Source organism: Oncorhynchus gorbuscha, linkage group LG15 (assembly GCF_021184085.1).
Source record: "Oncorhynchus gorbuscha isolate QuinsamMale2020 ecotype Even-year linkage group LG15, OgorEven_v1.0, whole genome shotgun sequence".
Taxonomy (NCBI): Eukaryota; Metazoa; Chordata; class Actinopteri; order Salmoniformes; family Salmonidae; genus Oncorhynchus; species Oncorhynchus gorbuscha.
Window position 1 is genome coordinate 1427302 of NC_060187.1, and position 27013 is coordinate 1454314.

Below are 27013 nucleotides of genomic sequence, written 5' to 3' on the forward strand. Positions count from 1 at the left end.
GAGACTCGAAATTATTCATCCTTCAGATGTTTCTACAACTTGATTAGAGTCCATCTGTGGTAAAATCAATTGATTGGACATGATTTGGAAAGGCACACTGTTATGCAGGTGAATGAGGACCCAAAAGCGACTTGGCGAAAACAGAGTCTTTAATCCAGTAAAGTAAATATACAAACATAAAGCACAACTCCACTCGTAATGACGAGAACAGACTGGAGACTCGATCATGAACTGCAGGTTGCCTCGGGAAGGCACTTGAACGTAGCAGACTCAGACACCTGCTCACCACGCAGCATCTGAGGGAAACACGACACGACAGGGCGATACACAGACACAGCACGGTGAACAATAGACAAGGATCCGACAGGGCAGAAACGGAAAACAAGGGGAGAAATAGGGACTCTAATCAGGGAAAAAGATAGGGAACAGGTGTGGGAAGACTAAATGATTGATTAGGGGAATAGGAACAGCTGGGAGCAGGAACAGAACGATAGAGAGAAGAGAGAGAGGAAGGGAGAGAGAAAAAGGGGAACGAACCTAAAAAGACCAGCAGGGGGAAAACGAACAGAGGGAAAAGCAAAATGACAAGACAATATAAGACAAAACATGACACACACACCTGTCTATATAAGGTCCCACAGTTGACAATGCATGTCAGAGCAAGAACAAGGCCATGAGGTCAAAGGAATTGTCCGTAGAGCTCCGAGACAGGATTGTGTCGAGGCACAGATTTGGGGAAGGATACCAAAACATTTCTGCAGCATTGAAGGTCCCCAAGAACACAGGGGCCTCCATTATTCTTTGAAATTATTATTATAAAAAAGAAATTCAGCCCTTTTTTCTCCCCAATTTTGTGGTATCCAATTGGTAGTTACAGTCTTGTCTCATCGCTGAAACTCCCATACAGACTCGGGAGAGGTGAGAGCCGTGCGTTCTCCGAAACACTACCCAACCCAGCCCAGCCGCACTGCCCATCCAACCCGGTAGCCAGCCACACCAATGTGTCGGAGAAAACACCGTACACCTGGCTACCGTGTCAGCGTGCACTGTGCCCGACCTGCCAACTGTCGCTAGTGCGCGATGAGACAAGGATATCCCTCCCTAACCCGGACGACGCTGGGCCAATTGTGCACCGCCCCATGAGCCTCCCGGCCGTGGCCGGCTGCGACAGAGCCTTGGCTCGAACCCAGGCCTCCATAATTCTTAAATGGAAGAAGTTTGGAACCACCAAGACTCTTCCCAGAGCTGGCCGTCTGGCCAAACGGAGCAATCTGGGGAGAAGGGCCTTGGTCAGGGAGGTGACCAAGAACCCGATGGTCACTCGGACAGAGCTCCAGAGTTCCTCTGTGGAGATGGGAGAACCTTACAGTAGGACAACCATCTCTGCAGCACTCCACCAATCAGGCCTTTATGGTAGAGTGGCCAGACGGAAGCCACTCATCAGTAAAAAGGCACATGACAGCCAGCTTGGAGTTTGCCAAAAAGCAATTAAAGGACTCTCAGACCATGAGGAACAAGATCCTCTGGTCTGATGAAATAGAACTATTTGGCCTGAATGCCAAGCATCACGTCTGGAGGAAACCTGGCACCATCCCTACGGTGAAGCATGGTGGTGTTAGCATCCTGCTGTGGGAATGTTTTTCAGAGGCAGGGACTTGGAGACGAGTCAGGGTCAAGGAAAAGATGAATGGAGCAAAGTACAGAGAGCAAACCTGGTCCAGAGTGCTCAGGACCTCAGACTGGGGGGAAAGGTTCATCTTCAAACATGACAACAACCCTAAGCATACAGCCAAGAAAACACAGGAGTCTCTGAATGTCCTTGAGTGGCCCAGCCTAGATTTAAATAGCTGTACAACGACGCTTCCCATCCCACCTGACAGAGAGGATCTGCAGAGAAGAATGGGCGAAACTCCCAAAATTCAAGTGTGCCAAGCTTGTAGCGTCATACCCAAGAATTCTCTAGGCCGTAATCGCTGCCAAAGGTAATGTGTGTAAATTGATGAGGGGAAAAAAATATTTAATCAATTTTAGAATAAGGCTGTAATGTAACAAAATGTGGAAAAGGTCAAAGGGTTTAAATAATTTCCGAAGGCACTGAACATGCTGAAGGAGTGAAAAAGCTCCCAGGAACATGATAAATAACAGTGGTTGTCTCCATGTTATTAAGTCCCTCTCATTGTGTCCGTTTAGTTCTCAGCTGCAACAGCCGTCAAATCTAAAAATTAGACGTCAAAATGTAAAATAAATAAATAATGGACCTTTATTTTGACAGGTCTCTTTTACAGATGAGCCCTGTAGATGCATCAATACACATCATTATACACATCAACCTAAACTACACACATCACTATACACATCACTATACACATCACTACACACAACATTATACACATACACTATACACATCACTATACACATCACTATACACATCACTATACACATCACTATACACTATTACACATCACTATACACATCACTATACACATCACTATACACCTCACCATACACTATTACACATCACTATAAACTATTACACATCACTATACACATCACTATACACATCACTATACACATCACTATACACTACTACACATCACTATACACATCACTATACACATCACTATACACCTCACCATACACTATTACACATCACTATAAACTATTACACATCACTATACACATCACTATACACATCACTATACACATCACTATACACATCACTATACACTATTACACATCACTATACACATCACTATGCACATCACTATACACATCACTATACACATCACTATACACATCACTATACACTATTACACATCACTATACACTATTACACATCACTATACACTATTACACATCACTACACACATCACTACACACATCACTATACACATCACTATACACTATTACACATCACTATACACATCACCATACACATCACTATACACTATTACACATCACTACACACATCACTATACACTATTACACATCACTATACACTATTACACATCACTATACACTATTACACATCACTATACACATCACTACACACATCACTATACACATCACTATACACATCACTATACAGATCACTATACACATCACTATACACTATACACATCACTATACAGATCACTATACACATCACTATACACATCACTATACACATCACTATACACATCACTATACAGATCACTATACACATCACTATACACTATACACATCACTATACAGATCACTATACACATCACTATACACATCATTATACACATCACTATACACATCATTATACACATCACTATACACATCACTATACACTATACACATCACTACACACATCATTATACACATCACTATACACATCACTATACACATCACTATACACTATACACATCACTATACACATCATTATACACATCACTATACACATCATTATACACATCACTATACACATCACTATACACTATACACATCACTACACACATCACTATACACATCACTATACACATCACTATACACATCACTATACACATCACTATACACATCATTATACACATCACTATACACATCACTATACACATCAACCTAAACTACACACATCATTATACACATCACTATACACATCACTATACACATCACTATACACATCATTATACACATCACTATACACATCACTATACACATCACTATACACATCACTATACACTATTACACATCACTATTACACATCACTATACACATCACTATACACATCACTATACACATCACTATACACATCATTATACACATCACTATACACATCACTATACACATCAACCTAAACTACACACATCACTATACACATCACTATACACATCACTATACACATCACTATACACATCACTATACACTATTACACATCACGTTACACTTCAATATACACTATTACACATCACTATACACTATTTTACTTCAATATACACATCACTATACACTATTACACATCACTATACACATCACCATACACATCACTACACACATCACTATACACTATTACACATCACTATACACTATTACACATCACTATACACTATTACACATCACTATACACTATTACACATCACTATACACTATTACACTTCAATATACACTATTACACATCACTATACACATCACTATACACATCACTATACACATCACTATACACTATTACACATCACTATACACATCACTATACACTATTACACATCACTATACACATCACTATACACTATTACACATCACTATACACATCACTATACACTATTACACATCACTATACACATCACTATACACTATTACACATCACTATACACATCACTATACACATCACTATACACATCACTATACACATCATTATACACATCACTATACACATCACTATACACTATTACACATCACGTTACACTTCAATATACACTATTACACATCACTATACACTATTTTACTTCAATATACACATCACTATACACTATTACACATCACTATACACATCACCATACACATCACTACACACATCACCATACACTATTACACATCACGATACACTATTACACATCACTATACACTATTACACATCACCATACACTATTACACATCACCATACACTATTACACATCACTATACACTATTACACATCACCATACACTATTACACATCACTATACACTATTACACATCACTATACACTATTACACATCACCATACACTATTACACATCACTATACACTATTACACATCACCATATACTATTACGCATCACTATACACTATTACACATCACTATACACATCACCATACACATCACTACACACATCACTATACACTATTACACATCACTATACACTATTACACATCACTATACACTATTACACATCACTATACACTATTACACATCACCATACACTATTACACATCACTATACACTATTACACATCACTATACACTATTACACATCACCATACACTATTACACATCACTATACACATCACTATTACACATCACCATACACTATTACACATCACTATACACTATTACACATCACTATATACTATTACACATCACTATTACACATCACCATACACTATTACACATCACCATACACTATTACACATCACCATACACTATTACACATCACCATACACTATTACACATCACCATACACTATTACACATCACCATACACTATTACACATCACCATACACTATTACACATCACTATATACTATTACACATCACTATACACATCACCATACACTATTACACATCACCATATACTATTACACATCACTATTACACATCACCATATACTATTACACATCACCATATACTATTACACATCACTATTACACATCACTATATACTATTACACATCACCATACACTATTACACATCACCATACACTATTACACATCACTATACACTACTACACATCACCATATACTATTACACATCACCATATACTATTACACATCACTATTACACATCACTATATACTATTACACATCACCATATACTATTACACATCACTATTACACATCACTATATACTATTACACATCACCATATACTATTACACATCACCATACACATCACCATACACATCACTATACACTATTACACATCACTATACACTATTACACATCACCATATACTATTACACATCACTATTACACATCACTATATACTATTACACATCACCATACACTATTACACATCACCATATACTATTACACATCACCATATACTATTACACATCACCATATACTATTACACATCACTATTACACATCACTATATACTATTACACATCACCATATACTATTACACATCACTATTACACATCACTATATACTATTACACATCACCATATACTATTACACATCACCATACACATCACCATACACATCACTATATACTATTACACATCACCATATACTATTACACATCACTATTACACATCACTATATACTATTACACATCACTATTACACATCACTATATACTATTAAACATCACCATATACTATTACACATCACCATATACTATTACACATCACCATACACATCACCATACACATCACTATATACTATTACACATCACCATATACTATTACACATCACCATATACTATTACACATCACTATATACTATTACACATCACCATATACTATTACACATCACCATACACATCACCATACACATCACTATATACTATTACACATCACCATATACTATTACACATCACCATATACTATTACACATCACTATTACACATCACTATATACTATTACACATCACTATTACACATCACTATATACTATTACACATCACCATATACTATTACACATCACCATATACTATTACACATCACCATACACATCACCATACACATCACTATATACTATTACACATCACCATATACTATTACACATCACTATTACACATCACTATATACTATTGCACATCACCATATACTATTACACATCACTATTACACATCACCATATACTATTACACATCACTATCACACATCACTATACACTATTACACATCACCATACACTATTACACATCACCATACACTATTACACATCACCATACACTATTACACATCACTATACACTATTACACATCACCATACACTATTACACATCACCATACACTATTACACATCACTATACACATCACTATACACTATTACACATCACCATACACTATTACACATCACCATACACTATTACACATCACCATACACTATTACACATCACCATACACTATTACACATCACCATACACTATTACACATCACCATATACTATTACACATCACTATACACTATTACACATCACTATACACTATTACACATCACCATACACTATTACACATCACCATACACTATTACACATCACCATATACTATTACACATCACCATACACTATTACACATCACTATACACTATTACACATCACTATACACTATTACACATCACTATACACTATTACACATCACCATACACTATTACACATCACCATACACTATTACACATCACTATACACTATTACACATCACTATACACTATTACACATCACTATACACTATTACACATCACCATACACTATTACACATCACCATATACTATTACACATCACTATACACATCACCATATACTATTACACATCACCATACACTATTACACATCACTATACACTATTACACATCACTATACACTATTACACATCACCATACACTATTACACATCACTATACACTATTACACATCACCATACACTATTACACATCACTATACACTATTACACATCACCATACACTATTACACATCACTATACACATCACCATACACTATTACACATCACTATACACATCACCATACACTATTACACATCACTATACACATCACCATACACTATTACACATCACTATACACATCACTATACACATCACTATACACATCACCATACACTATACACATCACTATACACATCACTATACACATCACTATACACATCACTATACACATCACCATACACTATTACACATCACTATACACATCACTATACACATCACTATACACATCACTATACACATCACCATACACTATTACACATCACTATTACACATCACTATACACATCACTATACACATCACTATACACATCACCATACACATCACCATACACATCACCATACACATCACCATACACATCACCATACACATCACCATATACTATTACACATCACCATATACTATTACACATCACCATACACTATTACACATCACCATATACTATTACACATCACCATATACTATTACACATCACCATACACTATTACACATCACCATATACTATTACACATCACTATACACATCACCATATACTATTACACATCACCATACACTATTACACATCACTATACACTATTACACATCACTATACACTATTACACATCACCATACACTATTACACATCACTATACACTATTACACATCACCATACACTATTACACATCACTATACACTATTACACATCACCATACACTATTACACATCACTATACACATCACCATACACTATTACACATCACTATACACATCACCATACACTATTACACATCACTATACACATCACCATACACTATTACACATCACTATACACATCACTATACACATCACCATACACTATTACACATCAATATACACATCACTATACACATCACTATACACATCACTATACACATCACCATACACTATTACACATCACTATACACATCACTATACACATCACTATACACATCACCATACACTATTACACATCACTATACACATCACTATACACATCACTATACACATCACTATACACATCACTATTACACATCACCATACACATCACCATACACATAACCATACACATCACCATACACATCACCATATACTATTACACATCACCATATACTATTACACATCACCATACACTATTACACATCACCATATACTATTACACATCACCATACACATCACCATACACATCACCATACACATCACCATACACATCACCATACACATCACCATATAATAATAATAATAATAATAATAATATCACCATACACAGTCATCACCATATACTATTACACATCACCATATACTGTTACACATCACCATACACTATTACACATCACTATTACACATCACCATACACATCACCATACACATCACCATACACATCACCATACACATCACCATATACTATTACACATCACCATATACTATTACACATCACCATACACTATTACACATCACTATTACACATCACCATATACTATTACACATCACCATACACTATTACACATCACTATTACACATCACCATATACTATTACACATCACCATACACTATTACACATCACTATTACACATCACCATATACTATTACACATCACCATACACTATTACACATCACCATACACATCACCATACACATCACCATACACATCACCATACACATCACCATATACTATTACACATCACCATATACTATTACACATCACCATATACTATTACACATCACTATTACACATCACCATACACATCACCATACACATCACCATACACATCACCATATACTATTACACATCACCATATACTATTACACATCACCATACACTATTACACATCACTATTACACATCACCATATACTATTACACATCACCATATACTATTACACATCACCATACACTATTACACATCACCATACACATCACCATACACATCACCATACACATCACCATACACATCACCATACACATCACCATATACTATTACACATCACCATATACTATTACACATCACCATATACTATTACACATCACCATACACATCACCATACACATCACCATACACATCACTATATACTATTACACATCACCATATACTATTACACATCACCATACACATCACCATACACATCACCATACACATCACCATACACTATTACACATCACCATATACTATTACACATCACCATATACTATTACACATCACCATACACTATTACACATCACTATTACACATCACCATACACATCACCATACACATCACCATACACATCACCATACACATCACCATACACATCACCATATACTATTACACATCACCATATACTATTACACATCACCATACACTATTACACATCACCATACACTATTACTCATTACACATCACCATACACATCACCATACACATCACCATACACATCACCATATACTATTACACATCACCATATACTATTACATCACCATACACTATTACACATCACTATTACACATCACCATACTATTACACATCACCATATACTATTACATCACCATACACTATCACCACCATACACATCACCATACACATCACCATACACATCACTATCACCATACACATCACCATATACTATTACACATCACCATATACTATTACACATCACCATATACTATTACACATCACCATACACATCACCATACACATCACCATACACATCACTATATACTATTACACATCACCATATACTATTACACATCACCATATACTATTACACATCACTATTACACATCACTATATACTATTACACATCACTATTACACATCACTATATACTATTACACATCACCATATACTATTACACATCACCATATACTATTACACATCACCATACACATCACCATACACATCACTATATACTATTACACATCACCATATACTATTACACATCACTATTACACATCACTATATACTATTGCACATCACCATATACTATTACACATCACTATTACACATCACTATATACTATTACACATCACTATCACACATCACTATACACTATTACACATCACCATACACTATTACACATCACCATACACTATTACACATCACCATACACTATTACACATCACTATACACTATTACACATCACCATACACTATTACACATCACCATACACTATTACACATCACTATACACATCACTATACACTATTACACATCACCATACACTATTACACATCACCATACACTATTACACATCACCATACACTATTACACATCACCATACACTATTACACATCACCATACACTATTACACATCACCATATACTATTACACATCACTATACACTATTACACATCACTATACACTATTACACATCACCATACACTATTACACATCACCATACACTATTACACATCACCATATACTATTACACATCACCATACACTATTACACATCACTATACACTATTACACATCACTATACACTATTACACATCACTATACACTATTACACATCACCATACACTATTACACATCACCATACACTATTACACATCACTATACACTATTACACATCACTATACACTATTACACATCACTATACACTATTACACATCACCATACACTATTACACATCACCATATACTATTACACATCACTATACACATCACCATATACTATTACACATCACCATACACTATTACACATCACTATACACTATTACACATCACTATACACTATTACACATCACCATACACTATTACACATCACTATACACTATTACACATCACCATACACTATTACACATCACTATACACTATTACACATCACCATACACTATTACACATCACTATACACATCACCATACACTATTACACATCACTATACACATCACCATACACTATTACACATCACTATACACATCACCATACACTATTACACATCACTATACACATCACTATACACATCACTATACACATCACCATACACTATACACATCACTATACACATCACTATACACATCACTATACACATCACTATACACATCACCATACACTATTACACATCACTATACACATCACTATACACATCACTATACACATCACTATACACATCACCATACACTATTACACATCACTATACACATCACTATACACATCACTATACACATCACTATTACACATCACCATACACATCACCATACACATCACCATACACATCACCATACACATCACCATACACATCACCATATACTATTACACATCACCATATACTATTACACATCACCATACACTATTACACATCACCATATACTATTACACATCACCATATACTATTACACATCACCATACACTATTACACATCACCATATACTATTACACATCTCTATACACATCACCATATACTATTACACATCACCATACACTATTACACATCACTATACACTATTACACATCACTATACACTATTACACATCACCATACACTATTACACATCACTATACACTATTACACATCACCATACACTATTACACATCACTATACACTATTACACATCACCATACACTATTACACATCACTATACACATCACCATACACTATTACACATCACTATACACATCACCATACACTATTACACATCACTATACACATCACCATACACTATTACACATCACTATACACATCACTATACACATCACTATACACATCACCATACACTATTACACATCAATATACACATCACTATACACATCACTATACACATCACTATACACATCACCATACACTATTACACATCACTATACACATCACTATACACATCACTATACACATCACTATACACATCACCATACACTATTACACATCACTATACACATCACTATACACATCACTATACACATCACTATACACATCACTATACACATCACTATTACACATCACCATACACATCAACATACACATAACCATACACATCACCATACACATCACCATATACTATTACACATCACCATATACTATTACACATCACCATAACTATTACACATCACCATATACTATTACACATCACCATACACATCACCATACACATCACCATACACATCACCATACACATCACCATACACATCACCATATACTATTACACATCACCATATACTGTTACACATCACCATACACTATTACACATCACTATTACACATCACCATACACATCACCATACACATCACCATACACATCACCATACACATCACCATACACATCACCATATACTATTACACATCACCATATACTATTACACATCACCATACACTATTACACATCACTATTACACATCACCATATACTATTACACATCACCATACACTATTACACATCACTATTACACATCACCATATACTATTACACATCACCATACACTATTACACATCACTATTACACATCACCATATACTATTACACATCACCATACACTATTACACATCACCATACACATCACCATACACATCACCATACACATCACCATACACATCACCATATACTATTACACATCACCATATACTATTACACATCACCATATACTATTACACATCACTATTACACATCACCATACACATCACCATACACATCACCATACACATCACCATATACTATTACACATCACCATATACTATTACACATCACCATACACTATTACACATCACTATTACACATCACCATATACTATTACACATCACCATATACTATTACACATCACCATACACTATTACACATCACCATACACATCACCATACACATCACCATACACATCACCATACACATCACCATATACTATTACACATCACCATATACTATTACACATCACCATATACTATTACACATCACCATACACATCACCATACACATCACCATACACATCACTATATACTATTACACATCACCATATACTATTACACATCACCATACACATCACCATACACATCACCATACACATCACCATACACTATTACACATCACCATATACTATTACACATCACCATATACTATTACACATCACCATACACTATTACACATCACTATTACACATCACCATACACATCACCATACACATCACCATACACATCACCATACACATCACCATACACATCACCATATACTATTACACATCACCATATACTATTACACATCACCATACACTATTACACATCACCATACACATCACCATACACATCACCATACACATCACCATATACTATTACACATCACCATATACTATTACACATCACCATACACTATTACACATCACTATTACACATCACCATATACTATTACACATCACCATACACTATTACACATCACTATTACACATCACCATATACTATTACACATCACCATATACTATTACACATCACCATACACTATTACACATCACTATTACACATCACCATATACTATTACACATCACCATACACTATTACACATCACCATACACTATTACACATCACTATACACTATTACACATCACCATATACTATTACACATCACCATACACTATTACACATCACCATACACGATTACACATCACCATATACTATTACACATCACTATACACATCACCATATACTATTACACATCACCATACACTATTACAAATCACTATACACTATTACACATCACTATACACTATTACACATCACCATACACTATTACACATCACTATACACTATTACACATCACCATACACTATTACACATCACTATACACTATTACACATCACCATACACTATTACACATCACTATACACATCACCATACACTATTACACATCACTATACACATCACCATACACTATTACACATCACTATACACATCACCATACACTATTACACATCACTATACACATCACTATACACATCACTATACACATCACTATACACATCACTATACACATCACCATACACTATTACACATCACTATACACATCACTATACACATCACTATACACATCACCATACACTATTACACATCACTATACACATCACTATACACATCACTATACACATCACTATACACATCACTATTACACATCACCATACACTATTACACATCACTATTACACATCACCATATACTATTACACATCACCATACACTATTACACATCACCATACACTATTACACATCACCATACACATCACCATACACATCACCATACACATCACCATACACATCACCATACACATCACCATACACATCACCATATACTATTACACATCACCATACACATCACCATACACATCACCATACACATCACCATACACATCACCATATACTATTACACATCACCATATACTATTACACATCACCATATACTATTACACATCACCATACACATCACCATACACATCACCATACACATCACCATACACATCACCATATACTATTACACATCACCATATACTATTACACATCACCATACACTATTACACATCACTATTACACATCACCATACACATCACCATACACATCACCATACACATCACCATACACTATTACACATCACTACTACACATCACCATACACATCACCATACACATCACCATATACTATTACACATCACCATACACTATTACACATCACTATTACACATCACCATATACTATTGCACATCACCATACACTATTACACATCACCATACACATCACCATACACATCACCATACACATCACCATACACATCACCATACACATCACCATACACATCACTATACACTACTACACATCACCATATACTATTACACATCACCATATACTATTACACATCACCATACACTATTACACATCACTATTACACATCACTATATACTATTACACATCACCATACACTATTACACATCACCATTACACATCACTATATACTATTACACATCACCATACACTATTACACATCACTATTACACATCACTATTACACATCACTATATACTATTACACATCACCATACACTATTACACATCACCATACACATCACCATACACATCACCATACACATCACCATATACTATTACACATCACCATATACTATTACACATCACCATATACTATTACACATCACCATACACATCACCATACACATCACCATACACATCACCATACACATCACCATATACTATTACACATCACCATATACTATTACACATCACCATACACTATTACACATCACTATTACACATCACCATACACATCACCATACACATCACCATACACATCACCATACACTATTACACATCACTACTACACATCACCATACACATCACCATACACATCACCATATACTATTACACATCACCATACACTATTACACATCACCATACACATCACCATACACATCACCATACACATCACCATACACATCACCATATACTATTACACATCACCATATACTATTACACATCACCATACACTATTACACATCACTATTACACATCACCATATACTATTACACATCACCATATACTATTACACATCACCATACACTATTACACATCACCATACACATCACCATACACATCACCATACACATCACCATACACATCACCATACACATCACCATACACATCACTATACACTACTACACATCACCATATACTATTACACATCACCATATACTATTACACATCACCATACACTATTACACATCACTATTACACATCACTATATACTATTACACATCACCATACACTATTACACATCACCATTACACATCACTATATACTATTACACATCACCATACACTATTACACATCACTATTACACATCACTATTACACATCACTATATACTATTACACATCACCATACACTATTACACATCACCATACACATCACCATACACATCACCATACACATCACCATACACATCACCATACACATCACCATATACTATTACACATCACCATATACTATTACACATCACCATACACTATTACACATCACTATTACACATCACCATACACATCACCATACACATCACCATACACATCACCATACACATCACCATACACATCACCATACACATCACCATACACATCACCATACACATCACCATACACTATTACACATCACCATATACTATTACACATCACCATATACTATTACACATCACCATACACTATTACACATCACTATTACACATCACCATACACTATTACACATCACTATTACACATCACCATATACTATTACACATCACCATACACTATTACACATCACCATACACTATTACACATCACCATACACTATTACACATCACCATACACTATTACACATCACTATTACACATCACCATACACTATTACACATCACTATTACACATCACCATATACTATTACACATCACCATACACTATTACACATCACCATACACTATTACACATCACCATACACTATTACACATCACCATACACTATTACACATCACTATTACACATCACCATACACTATTACACATCACTATTACACATCACCATATACTATTACACATCACCATACACTATTACACATCACTATTACACATCACCATACACTATTACACATCACTATTACACATCACCATACACATCACCATACACTATTACACATCACTATTACACATCACCATATACTATTACACATCACCATATACTATTACACATCACCATACACTATTACACATCACCATACACTATTACACATCACTATTACACATCACCATATACTATTACACATCACCATATACTATTACACATCACCATATACTATTACACATCACCATATACTATTACACATCACCATACACTATTACACATCACTATTACACATCACCATATACTATTACTGAATCATTCCCAGTGATTTCTGTTGTTGCCTATGCTATTTCCAGTATTGATTATTTAATTAATTCGTATTATGTTTCCAGAGACGTGGGACAACAGCTAATAACCTGTATTATTACCTATATGTTTCCAGTATAACGTACATGTTGCTGTATGACGGGGAGGAGACGTAGGACAACAGCTAATAACCTGTATTATTACCTATATGTTCCAGTATAACGTACATGTTGCTGTATGAGGGGGAGGAGACGTGGGACAAATCAAATCAAATCAAATCAAATTTATTTATATAGCCCTTCGTACATCAGCTGATATCTCAAACTGCTGTACAGAAACCCAGACTAAAACCCCAAACAGCAAACAATGCAGGTGTAAAAGCACGGTGGCTAGGAAAAACTCCCTAGAAAGGCCAAAACCTAGGAAGAAACCTAGAGAGGAACCGGGCTATGTGGGGTGGCCAGTCCTCTTCTGGCTGTGCCGGGTGGAGATTATAACAGAACATGACCAAGATGTTCAAATGTTCATAAATGACCAGCATGGTCAAATAATAATAAGGCAGAACAGTTGAAACTGGAGCAGCAGCACAGTCAGGTGGACTGGGGACAGCAAGGAGCCATCAACAGCTAATAACCTGTATTATTACCTATATGTTCCAGTATAACATACATGACCCTGTATGAGCGGGAGGAGACGTGGGACAACAGCTAATAACCTGTATTATTACCTATATGTTCCAGTATAACATACATGACCCTGTATGACGGGGAGGAGACGTGGGACAACAGCAGTTTGGAGCTGGATAGGAGGTGTCGTCTGGGGAGTGAGGTCACCAGCCTGTCCCTGTCACGATCCTCCTCCACAGAGAAAGACCCTCTGGACGTACACCTAAACTTCAAATTGTCCAACAGCATGAGGTAAAGCTCTCTGTCTCTCTGTCAGTTCATTTCAATTCAAATAGTCTTAAAATATATATTTTTTAAACATTCGCAAAGTAAGTGATAAAAACAATCACAAATTAACAGTAAACATTAAACACACAAAAGTTTCAAACGAGAAAGCCGTTTGAAATGATAAATTATTAACTAAGTACAAAAACCAACACAGAAACGAGTGTATCGGTCTGAACCTGTACAGGCTGTCAGTCTAGACACCTAACTAAATTAAATATAAAATAGTCTATAAATGAAGAGAACATAGCTTACAGACTAATTCAGCTACAGTACTTACACCTTACAGAAGTTGTCATCTCCACCAGGGCCCTCTAGGCAGCTGTCTCCTCTAGGGGCCTCTCAGCAGCAGGCTCCTCTAGGGCCCTCTCAGCAGCAGGCTCCTCTAGGGCCCTCTCAGCAGCTGGCTCCTCTAGGGCCCTCTCAGCAGCTGGCTCCTCTAGGGCCCTCTCAGCAGCTGACTCCTCTAGGGCCCTCTCAGCAGCTGGCTCCACTAGGGCCCTCTCAGCAGCAGGCTCCACTAGGGCCCTCTAGGCAGCTGTCTCCTCTAGGGCCCTGTCAGCAGCAGGCTCCTCTAGGGCCCTCTCATCAGCTGGCTCCTCTAGGGCCCTCTCAGCAGCTGGCTCCTCTAGGGCCCTCTCAGCAGCTGACTCCTCTAGGGCCCTCTCAGCAGCTGGCTCCACTAGGGCCCTCTCAGCAGCAGGCTCCACTAGGGCCCTCTAGGCAGCTGTCTCCTCTAGGGCCCTCTCAGCAGCAGGCTCCACTAGGGCCCTCTAGGCAGCTGTCTCCTCTAGGGCCCTCTCAGCAGCAGGCTCCACTAGGGCCCTCTAGGCAGCTGTCTCCTCTAGGGCCCTCTCAGCAGCAGGCTCCTCTAGGGCCCTCTCGTTAGCTGGCTCCACTAGGGCCCTCTAGGCAGCAGGCTCTACTAGGGCCCTCTCGTTAGCTGGCTCCACTAGGCCCTCTAGGCAGCAGGCTCCTCTAGGGCCCTCTCGTTAGCTGGCTCCAGTAGGCCCTCTAGGCAGCAGGCTCTACTAGGGCCCTCTAGGCAGCAGGCTCTACTAGGGCCCTCTAGGCAGCAGGCTCTACTAGGGCCCTCTAGGCAGCTGGATATCAGAGGGGTGGTAACTTACCAGCACTGGGGGCGGCAGGGTAGCCTAGTGGTTAGAGCGTTGGACTAGTAACCGGAAGGTTGCAAGTTCAAACCCCCGAGCTGACAAGGTACATAGCTTACAAATCTGTCGTTCTGCCCCTGAACAGGCAGTTAACCCACTGTTCCTAGGCCATCATTGAAAATAATTTGTTCTTAACTGACTTGCCTAGTTACTGTCTCTCTGTCTCTCTCTGTCACTGTCTCACTGTCACTGTCTGTCTCTCTGTCACTGTCTCACTGCCTCTCTGTCTGTCTCTCTGTCTGTCTCTCTGTCTGTCTCTCTGTCTGTCTCTCTCTGTCACTGTCTCACTGTCTGTCTCTTTCCTTCTCTCTCTCTGCCTATTTCTGTCCCTCCATGTTCAGAGCCTGTACTACATTATGCTCAGCACCTGGGTTTCAAAAAGGCTCCATCACCCAGAACACTACATCTAATATTGGGTTCATTTTATTTACAGATCTTGCATCTCCATCTTTAAAATCGCCTGTATCTTCACCTTTGTCGTCCTCATGTCTGTAAGTGGATTATCTTGTGACAGATGACTCAGTCATATTGATTATTATGTGTCAATATCAGTTCATCCAAACGTCTAGAGAAAGTAACAGCTTCAAAATGCTAAGAGTGTGTGTGTGTGTGTGTGTGTGTGTGTGTGTGTGTGTGTGTGTGTGTGTGTGTGTGTGTGTGTGTGTGTGTGTGTGTGTGTGTGTGTGTGTGTGTGTGTGTGTGTGTGTGTGTGTGTGGGGGTGTGTGTGTGTGTGTGTGTGTGTGTGTGTGTGTGTGTGTGTGTGTGTGTGTGTGTGTGTGTGTGTGTGTGTGTGTGTTTTTCTCTCCAGTTGTTCTTCAGTATGTATCCAGACAGAGACAACCCGTGGAGGATGCTGGCTGTCTCCCCCACAGAGAGCTTCTGTATCCTTCTACTGCATCAGTCCCCTACAACACAGTACTGCTGAGTCTACTGCATCAGTCCCCTACAACACAGTACTGTTGAGTCTACTGCATCAGTCCCCTACAACACAGTACTGCTGAGTCTACTGCATCAGTCCCCTACAACACAGTACTGTTGAGTCTACTGCATCAGTCTCCTACAACACAGTACTGCTGAGTCTACTGCATCAGTCCCCTACAACACAGTACTGCTGAGTCTACTGCATCAGTCCAATACAACACAGTACTGTTGAGTCTACTGCATCAGTCCCCTACAACACAGTACTGTTGAGTCTACTGCATCAGTCCCCTACAACACAGTACTGTTGAGTCTACTGCATCAGTCCCCTACAACACAGTACTGTTGAGTCTACTGCATCAGTCCCCTACAACACAGTACTGTTGAGTCTACTGCATCAGTCCCATACAACACAGTACTGTTGAGTCTACTGCATCAGTCCCATACAACACAGTACTGTTGAGTCTACTGCATCAGTCCCCTACAACACAGTACTGCTGAGTCTACTGCATCAGTCCAATACAACACAGTACTGCTGAGTCTACTGCATCAGTCCCATACAACACAGTACTGCTGAGTCTACTGCATCAGTCCAATACAACACAGTACTGCTGAGTCTACTGCATCAGTCCAATACAACACAGTACTGCTGAGTCTACTGCATCAGTCCAATACAACACAGTACTGTTGAGTCTACTGCATCAGTCCCATACAACACAGTACTGCTGAGTCTACTGCATCAGTCCCATACAACTTGTAGAGGTCCTGATTGGCTGGACACTGACCTGTACTGTAGTGTAGAGGTCCTGACTGGCTGGACACTGACCTATACTGTAGTGTAGAGGCCCTGATTGGCTGGACACTGTGACCTATACTGTAGTGTAGAGGCCCTGATTGGCTGGACACTGACCTATACTGTAGTGTAGAGGTCCTGATTGGCTGGACACTGTGACCTATACTGTAGTGTAGAGGTCCTGACTGACTGGACACTGTGACCTATACTGTAGTTTAGAGGTCCTGACTGGCTGGACACTGTGACCTGTATTGTAGTGTAGAGGTACTGATTGGCTGGACACTGTGACCTGTACTGTAGTGTAGAGGTACTGATTGGCTGGACACTGACCTATACTGTAGTGTAGAGGTCCTGATTGGCTGGACACTGTGACCTGTACTGTAGCCATTAGTGATGGGGAACATTAAGTGGTGGTCAGGTAGAATGATGTAGGGACCAGTGCAGGTCAGGTAGAATGATGTAGGGACCAGTGCAGGTCAGGTAGAATGATGTAGGGACCAGTGCAGGTCAGGTAGAATGATGTGGGACCAGTGCAGGTCAGGTAGAATGATGTAGGGACCAGTGCAGTAGAATATCTTAGTGGAAGGCTCTGATTGGGAACATGACATATTCAGTATAAATGGGTTAACTACGCCTTTAAAAGGAGACGGCAGACACACTTTAAATCACAAAGATTCACAGCTATTCAACTAAACATCAAGCTTTAAAAGGACAAAAAGATGACATCATGTTCTACTAATCTGTTGATATGTCAGGTTTCCCCTTATGAAAGAGTTCCAGGTTAAATAAATAAAGATAAATTAAATAAATTAAATAAAGATTGGATAAAAAAATAAATCCTAGGCATTTTCCTTGACCGCCTGCTGCCCAAAAGCTTTGAACCTGACGGATTTCCGTGACAACGCCTTGCTGAAGCTGCAGGTGGGTGGGCCTTTCGTGAGTGGCATGGTGGATCTGACCAATGAGGAGTACATCCTTATTCAGGTGGAGCAGACTGAAGAGGCGGGGCCACTCCACCCACGGAGAGTATGAAGTCCCAAATGGCACCCTATTCCCTATCCAGACCAGAGCCCTATTCCCTATAGTCTCCACCCTATTCCCTACATAGTTCCACCTCTGTTTCTGAATTCACTATATAGAACACTACTATAGACCAGTCCCAAATGGCACCCTATTCCCTATATAGTGCACTACTATAGACCAGAGCCCTATTCCCTATATAGTGGTACTACTATAGACCAGAGCACAATGGGTCAAAAGTAGTGCACTTCAAAGGGAATAGGGTGCCATTTGGGATCTAGCCTGTTTTACAGCGGTACCAATAGGATTGTAATCCCATCTGTGTTTCTCCTCTTCAACAGGTGATCTACAACTGGACCATACGTCTGCATTCTGAACGGAGTGACCAGGTTATAACAACTAAAACATTTGAGATGTTGAGCAGGTACGTCCCCAAATCATTCCTGTACTGGACTTGATCGGCTATGAAAAGCCAGCTGACATTTACTCCTGAGGTGCTGACTTGCTGCTCGACAACTACTGTGATTATTATTATTGGACCATGCTGGTCATTTATGAACATTTGAACATCTTGGCCATGTTCTGTTATAATCTCCACCCGGCACAGCCAGAAGAGGACTGGCCACCCCACATAGCCTGGTTCCTCTCTAGGTTTCTTCCTAGGTTTTGGCCTTTCTAGGGAGTTTTTCCTAGCCACCGTGATTCTACACCTGCATTGCTTGCTGTTTGGGGTTTTTAGGCTGAACCATGAACCATTTAACACATCAGATCTGAGGATGGATCAACAACATTGTAGTTATTCCACAGTACTAAACTAATTGACAGAGTGAAAAGAAGGAAGCCTGTACAGAATAAACTATATTCCAAAACATGCTTCCTGTTTGCAACTAAGGCACTAAGGCACTAAGGTAAAACATGTGGAAAAGAAATTATCTTTATGTCCTGAATACAAAGTGTTATGTTTGGGGCATATCCAACACGTCACTGAGTACCACTCTACATATTTTCAAACGTGGTGGTGGCTGCATCATGTTATGGGTATGCTTGTCATCGGCAAAGACTAGGGAGTTTTTAGGAACAGAATAGTACAGGAAAATTCCTAGAGGATAACGGGGTTGTCTGCTTTCCAACAGACAAATTCACATTTCAGGACAATAACCTAAAACACAAGGCCAAATATATACTGGAGTTTCCTACCAAGATTTACATTTTCTAAGTGGCCTAGTTACAGTTTTTACTTAATCGGCTTGAAAATCTATGGCAAGCCTTGAAAATGTCCGTCTAGCAATGATCAGCAACCAACAATGGCATTGTCTCCATGACTCCCTGTCTGTCTCCATAGTGACCCCATCATCATTACGGTGCAGGCGTTCGTCCAGGACAACACCATGGTCCCTCTCTCCATGACCCACCAGTCGCTCTACGTCACCAGGGAAAGGCAGGTGGTCATTGCTGCAGTCATCCTGGGGGGAGTTTACGTCCTCATCATCTTCGAGGTAAAGAGAGAGAAAGAGAGCGAGTGAGTGAGTGAGAGAGAAATAGAGAGAGAGAGAGAGAGAGAGAGAGAGAGAGAGAGAGAGAGAGAAACAGAGGGAGAGAGAGAGAGACAGAGACACAGAGGGAGAGACCGAGAGACCGAAAGACTGGCACAACCAGAAGAGGACTGGCCACCCCACATAGCCTGGTTCCTCTCTAGGTTTATAATCTTCACCCGGCACAGCCAGAAGAGGACTGGCCACCCCACATAGCCTGGTTCCTCTCTAGGTTTCTTCCTAGGTTTTGGCCTTTCTAGGGAGTTCTTCCTAGCCACCGTGCTGACACCTGCATTGCTTGCTGTTTGGGGTTTTAGGCTGGGTTTCTGTACAGCACTTTGAGATATCAGCTGATGTAAGAATGGCTATATCAATAAATGTGATTTGATTTATCAGAAGACTCTCAGATAACTATATGTATAGTACATTATTCTAGTACATTATTCTAGTAGCGTATCCACAGAGAGGTAGTGCTACTATGTACCAGTTGTAGCTGTGTGGTGTTGTCTCTACTATGTACCAGTTGTAGCTGTGTGGTGTTGTCTCTACTATGTACCAGTTGTAGCTGTGTGGTGTTGTCTCTACTATGTACCAGTTGTAGCTGTGTGGTGTTGTCTCTACTATGTACCAGTTGTAGCTGTGTGGTGTTGTCTCTACTATGTACCAGTTGTAGCTGTGTGGTGTTGTCTCTACTATGTACCAGTTGTAGCTGTGTGGTGTTGTCTCTACTATGTACCAGTTGTAGCTGTGTGGTGTTGTCTCTACTATGTACCAGTTGTAGCTGTGTGGTGTTGTCTCTACTAAGTACCAGTTTGGGTCGTAGCTGTGTGGTGTTGTCTCTACTATGTACCAGTTTGGGTCGTAGCTGCGTGGTGTTGTCTCTACTATGTACCAGTTGTAGCTGTGTGGTGTTGTCTCTACTATGTACCAGTTGTAGCTGTGTGGTGTGGTCTCTACTAAGTACCAGTTTGGGTCGTAGCTGCGTGGTGTTGTCTCTACTATGTACCAGTTGTAGCTGTGTGGTGTGGTCTCTACTAAGTACCAGTTTGGGTTGTAGCTGCGTGGTGTTGTCTCTACTAAGTACCAGTTTGGGTCGTAGCTGTGTGGTGGTGTCTCTACTAAGTACCAGTTTGGGTCGTAGCTGTGTGGTGTGGTCTCTACTACGTACCAGTTTGGGTCGTAGCTGAGTGGTGTTGTCTCTACTACGTACCAGTTTGGGTCGTAGCTGTGTGGTGTTGTCTCTACTAAGTACCAGTTTGGGTCGTAGCTGCGTGGTGTTGTCTCTACTAGGTACCAGTTTGGGTCGTAGCTGTGTGGTGTTGTCTCTACTAAGTACCAGTTTGGGTCGTAGCTGCGTGGTGTTGTCTCTACTACGTACCAGTTTGGGTCGTAGCTGTGTGGTGTTGTCTCTACTACGTACCAGTTTGGGTCGTAGCTGCGTGGTGTGGTCTCTACTAAGTACCAGTTTGGGTCGTAGCTGCGTGGTGTTGTCTCTACTAAGTACCAGTTTGGGTCGTAGCTGTGTGGAGTTGTCTCTACTACGTACCAGTTTGGGTCGTAGCTGCGTGGTGTCTCTACTAAGTACCAGTTTGGGTCGTAGCTGTGTGGTGTTGTCTCTACTAAATACCAGTTTGGGTCGTAGCTGCGTGGTGTTGTCTCTACTAAGTACCAGTTTGGGTCGTAGCTGCGTGGTGTTGTCTCTACTACGTACCAGTTTGGGTTGTAGCTGTGTGGTGTTGTCTCTACTAAGTACCAGTTTGGGTCGTAGCTGAGTGGTGTTGTCTCTACTAAGTACCAGTTTGGGTCGTAGCTGTGTGGTGTTGTCTCTACTACGTACCAGTTTGGGTCGTAGCTGCGTGGTGTTGAGAGAGAGAGAGGTAGATAGGTAGAGAGAGAGAGAGAGAGAGAGAGAGAGAGAGAGAGAGAGAGGGACAGACAGACAGAGAGAGACCGAGAGAGAGAGAGAGAGAGAGAGAGAGACAGAGGAGAGACCGAGAGAGAGAGAGAGAGAGAGAGAGAGAGAGAGAGAGAGAGAGAGAGAGAGAGAGAGAGAGAGAGGCAGAGAGTTAGAGACAGAGAGAGAGGCAGGAGACAGAGACAGAGAGGTGTAGAGGTAAAGAGAGAGGCAGAGAGACAGAGGTGTAGAGGTAGAGAGAGAGGCAGAGAGACAGAGACAGAGAGGTGTAGAGGTAGAGAGAGAGGCAGAGAGACAGAGACAGAGAGGTGTAGAGGTAGAGAGAGAGGCAGAGAGACAGAGACAGAGAGGTGAAGAGGTAGAGAGAGAGGCAGAGAGACAGAGAGGTGTAGAGGTAAAGAGAGAGACAGAGAGACAGAGAGGTGTAGAGGTAGAGAGAGAGGTAGAGAGACAGAGACATGTAGAGGTAAAGAGAGAGGCAGAGAGACAGAGACAGAGAGGTGTAGAGGTAACGAGAGAGGCAGAGAGACAGAGACAGAGAGGTGTAGAGGTAAAGAGAGAGGCAGAGAGACAGAGAGGTGTAGAGGTAGAGAGAGGGGCAGAGAGACAGAGACAGAGAGGTGTAGAGGTAAAGAGAGAGACAGAGAGACAGAGAGGTGTAGAGGTAGAGAGAGGGGCAGAGAGACAGAGACAGGGAGGTGTAGAGGTAGAGAGAGAGGCAGAGAGACAGAGACAGAGAGGTGTAGAGGTAGAGAGAGAGGCAGAGAGACAGAGAGGTGTAGAGGTAGAGAGGGGCAGAGAGACAGAGACAGGGAGGTGTAGGTAGGTAGAGAGAGAGACAGAGAGGTGTAGAGAGACAGAGAGAGAGACAGAGAGGTGTAGAGGTGTAGAGGTAGAGAGAGGCAGAGAGATAGAGACAGGGAGGTGTAGAGGTAGAGAGAGAGGCAGAGAGACAGAGACAGAGAGGTGTAGAGGTAGAGAGAGAGGCAGAGAGAAAGAGACAGAGAGGTGTAGAGGTAGAGAGAGAGGTAGAGAGACAGAGACATGTAGAGGTAAAGAGAGAGACAGGGGCAGAGAGGTGTAGAGGTAGAGAGAGAGGCAGAGAGACAGAGACAGAGAGGTGTAGAGGTAGAGAGAGAGGCAGAGAGACAGAGACATGTAGAGGTAAAGAGAGAGACAGGGGCAGAGAGGTGTAGAGGTAGAGAGAGAGGCAGAGAGACAGAGACAGAGAGGTGTAGAGGTAGAGAGAGAGGCAGAGAGACAGAGAGGTGTAGAGGTAAAGAGAGAGACAGGGGCAGAGAGGTGTAGAGGTAGAGAGAGAGGCAGAGAGACAGAGACAGAGAGGTGTAGAGGTAGAGAGAGAGGCAGAGAGACAGAGAGGTGTAGAGGTAGAGAGAGACAGAGACAGAGAGAGAGGTAGAGAGAGAGGCAGAGAGACAGAGAGGTGTAGAGGTAGAGAGAGAGGCAGAGAGACAGAGACAGAGAGGTGTAGAGGTAGAGAGAGAGGTAGAGAGACAGAGACAT

At 39.7% G+C, this 27013-nt stretch overlaps 1 protein-coding gene across 1 annotated transcript in view; it reads left to right on the forward strand.

The window, feature by feature from the left end:
- Nucleotides 1–27013, forward strand: part of oca2 (oculocutaneous albinism II) — a 204710-nt gene that overhangs the window by 42277 nt on the left and 135420 nt on the right. Inside the window, exons 4-9 of the mRNA XM_046299807.1 lie at nucleotides 17929–18105; nucleotides 19744–19801; nucleotides 20120–20192; nucleotides 21897–22047; nucleotides 22377–22466; nucleotides 23385–23538. Coding sequence (XP_046155763.1) covers nucleotides 17929–18105; nucleotides 19744–19801; nucleotides 20120–20192; nucleotides 21897–22047; nucleotides 22377–22466; nucleotides 23385–23538 — 703 coding nt within the window. The remainder of the gene's footprint in view (nucleotides 1–17928; nucleotides 18106–19743; nucleotides 19802–20119; nucleotides 20193–21896; nucleotides 22048–22376; nucleotides 22467–23384; nucleotides 23539–27013) is intronic.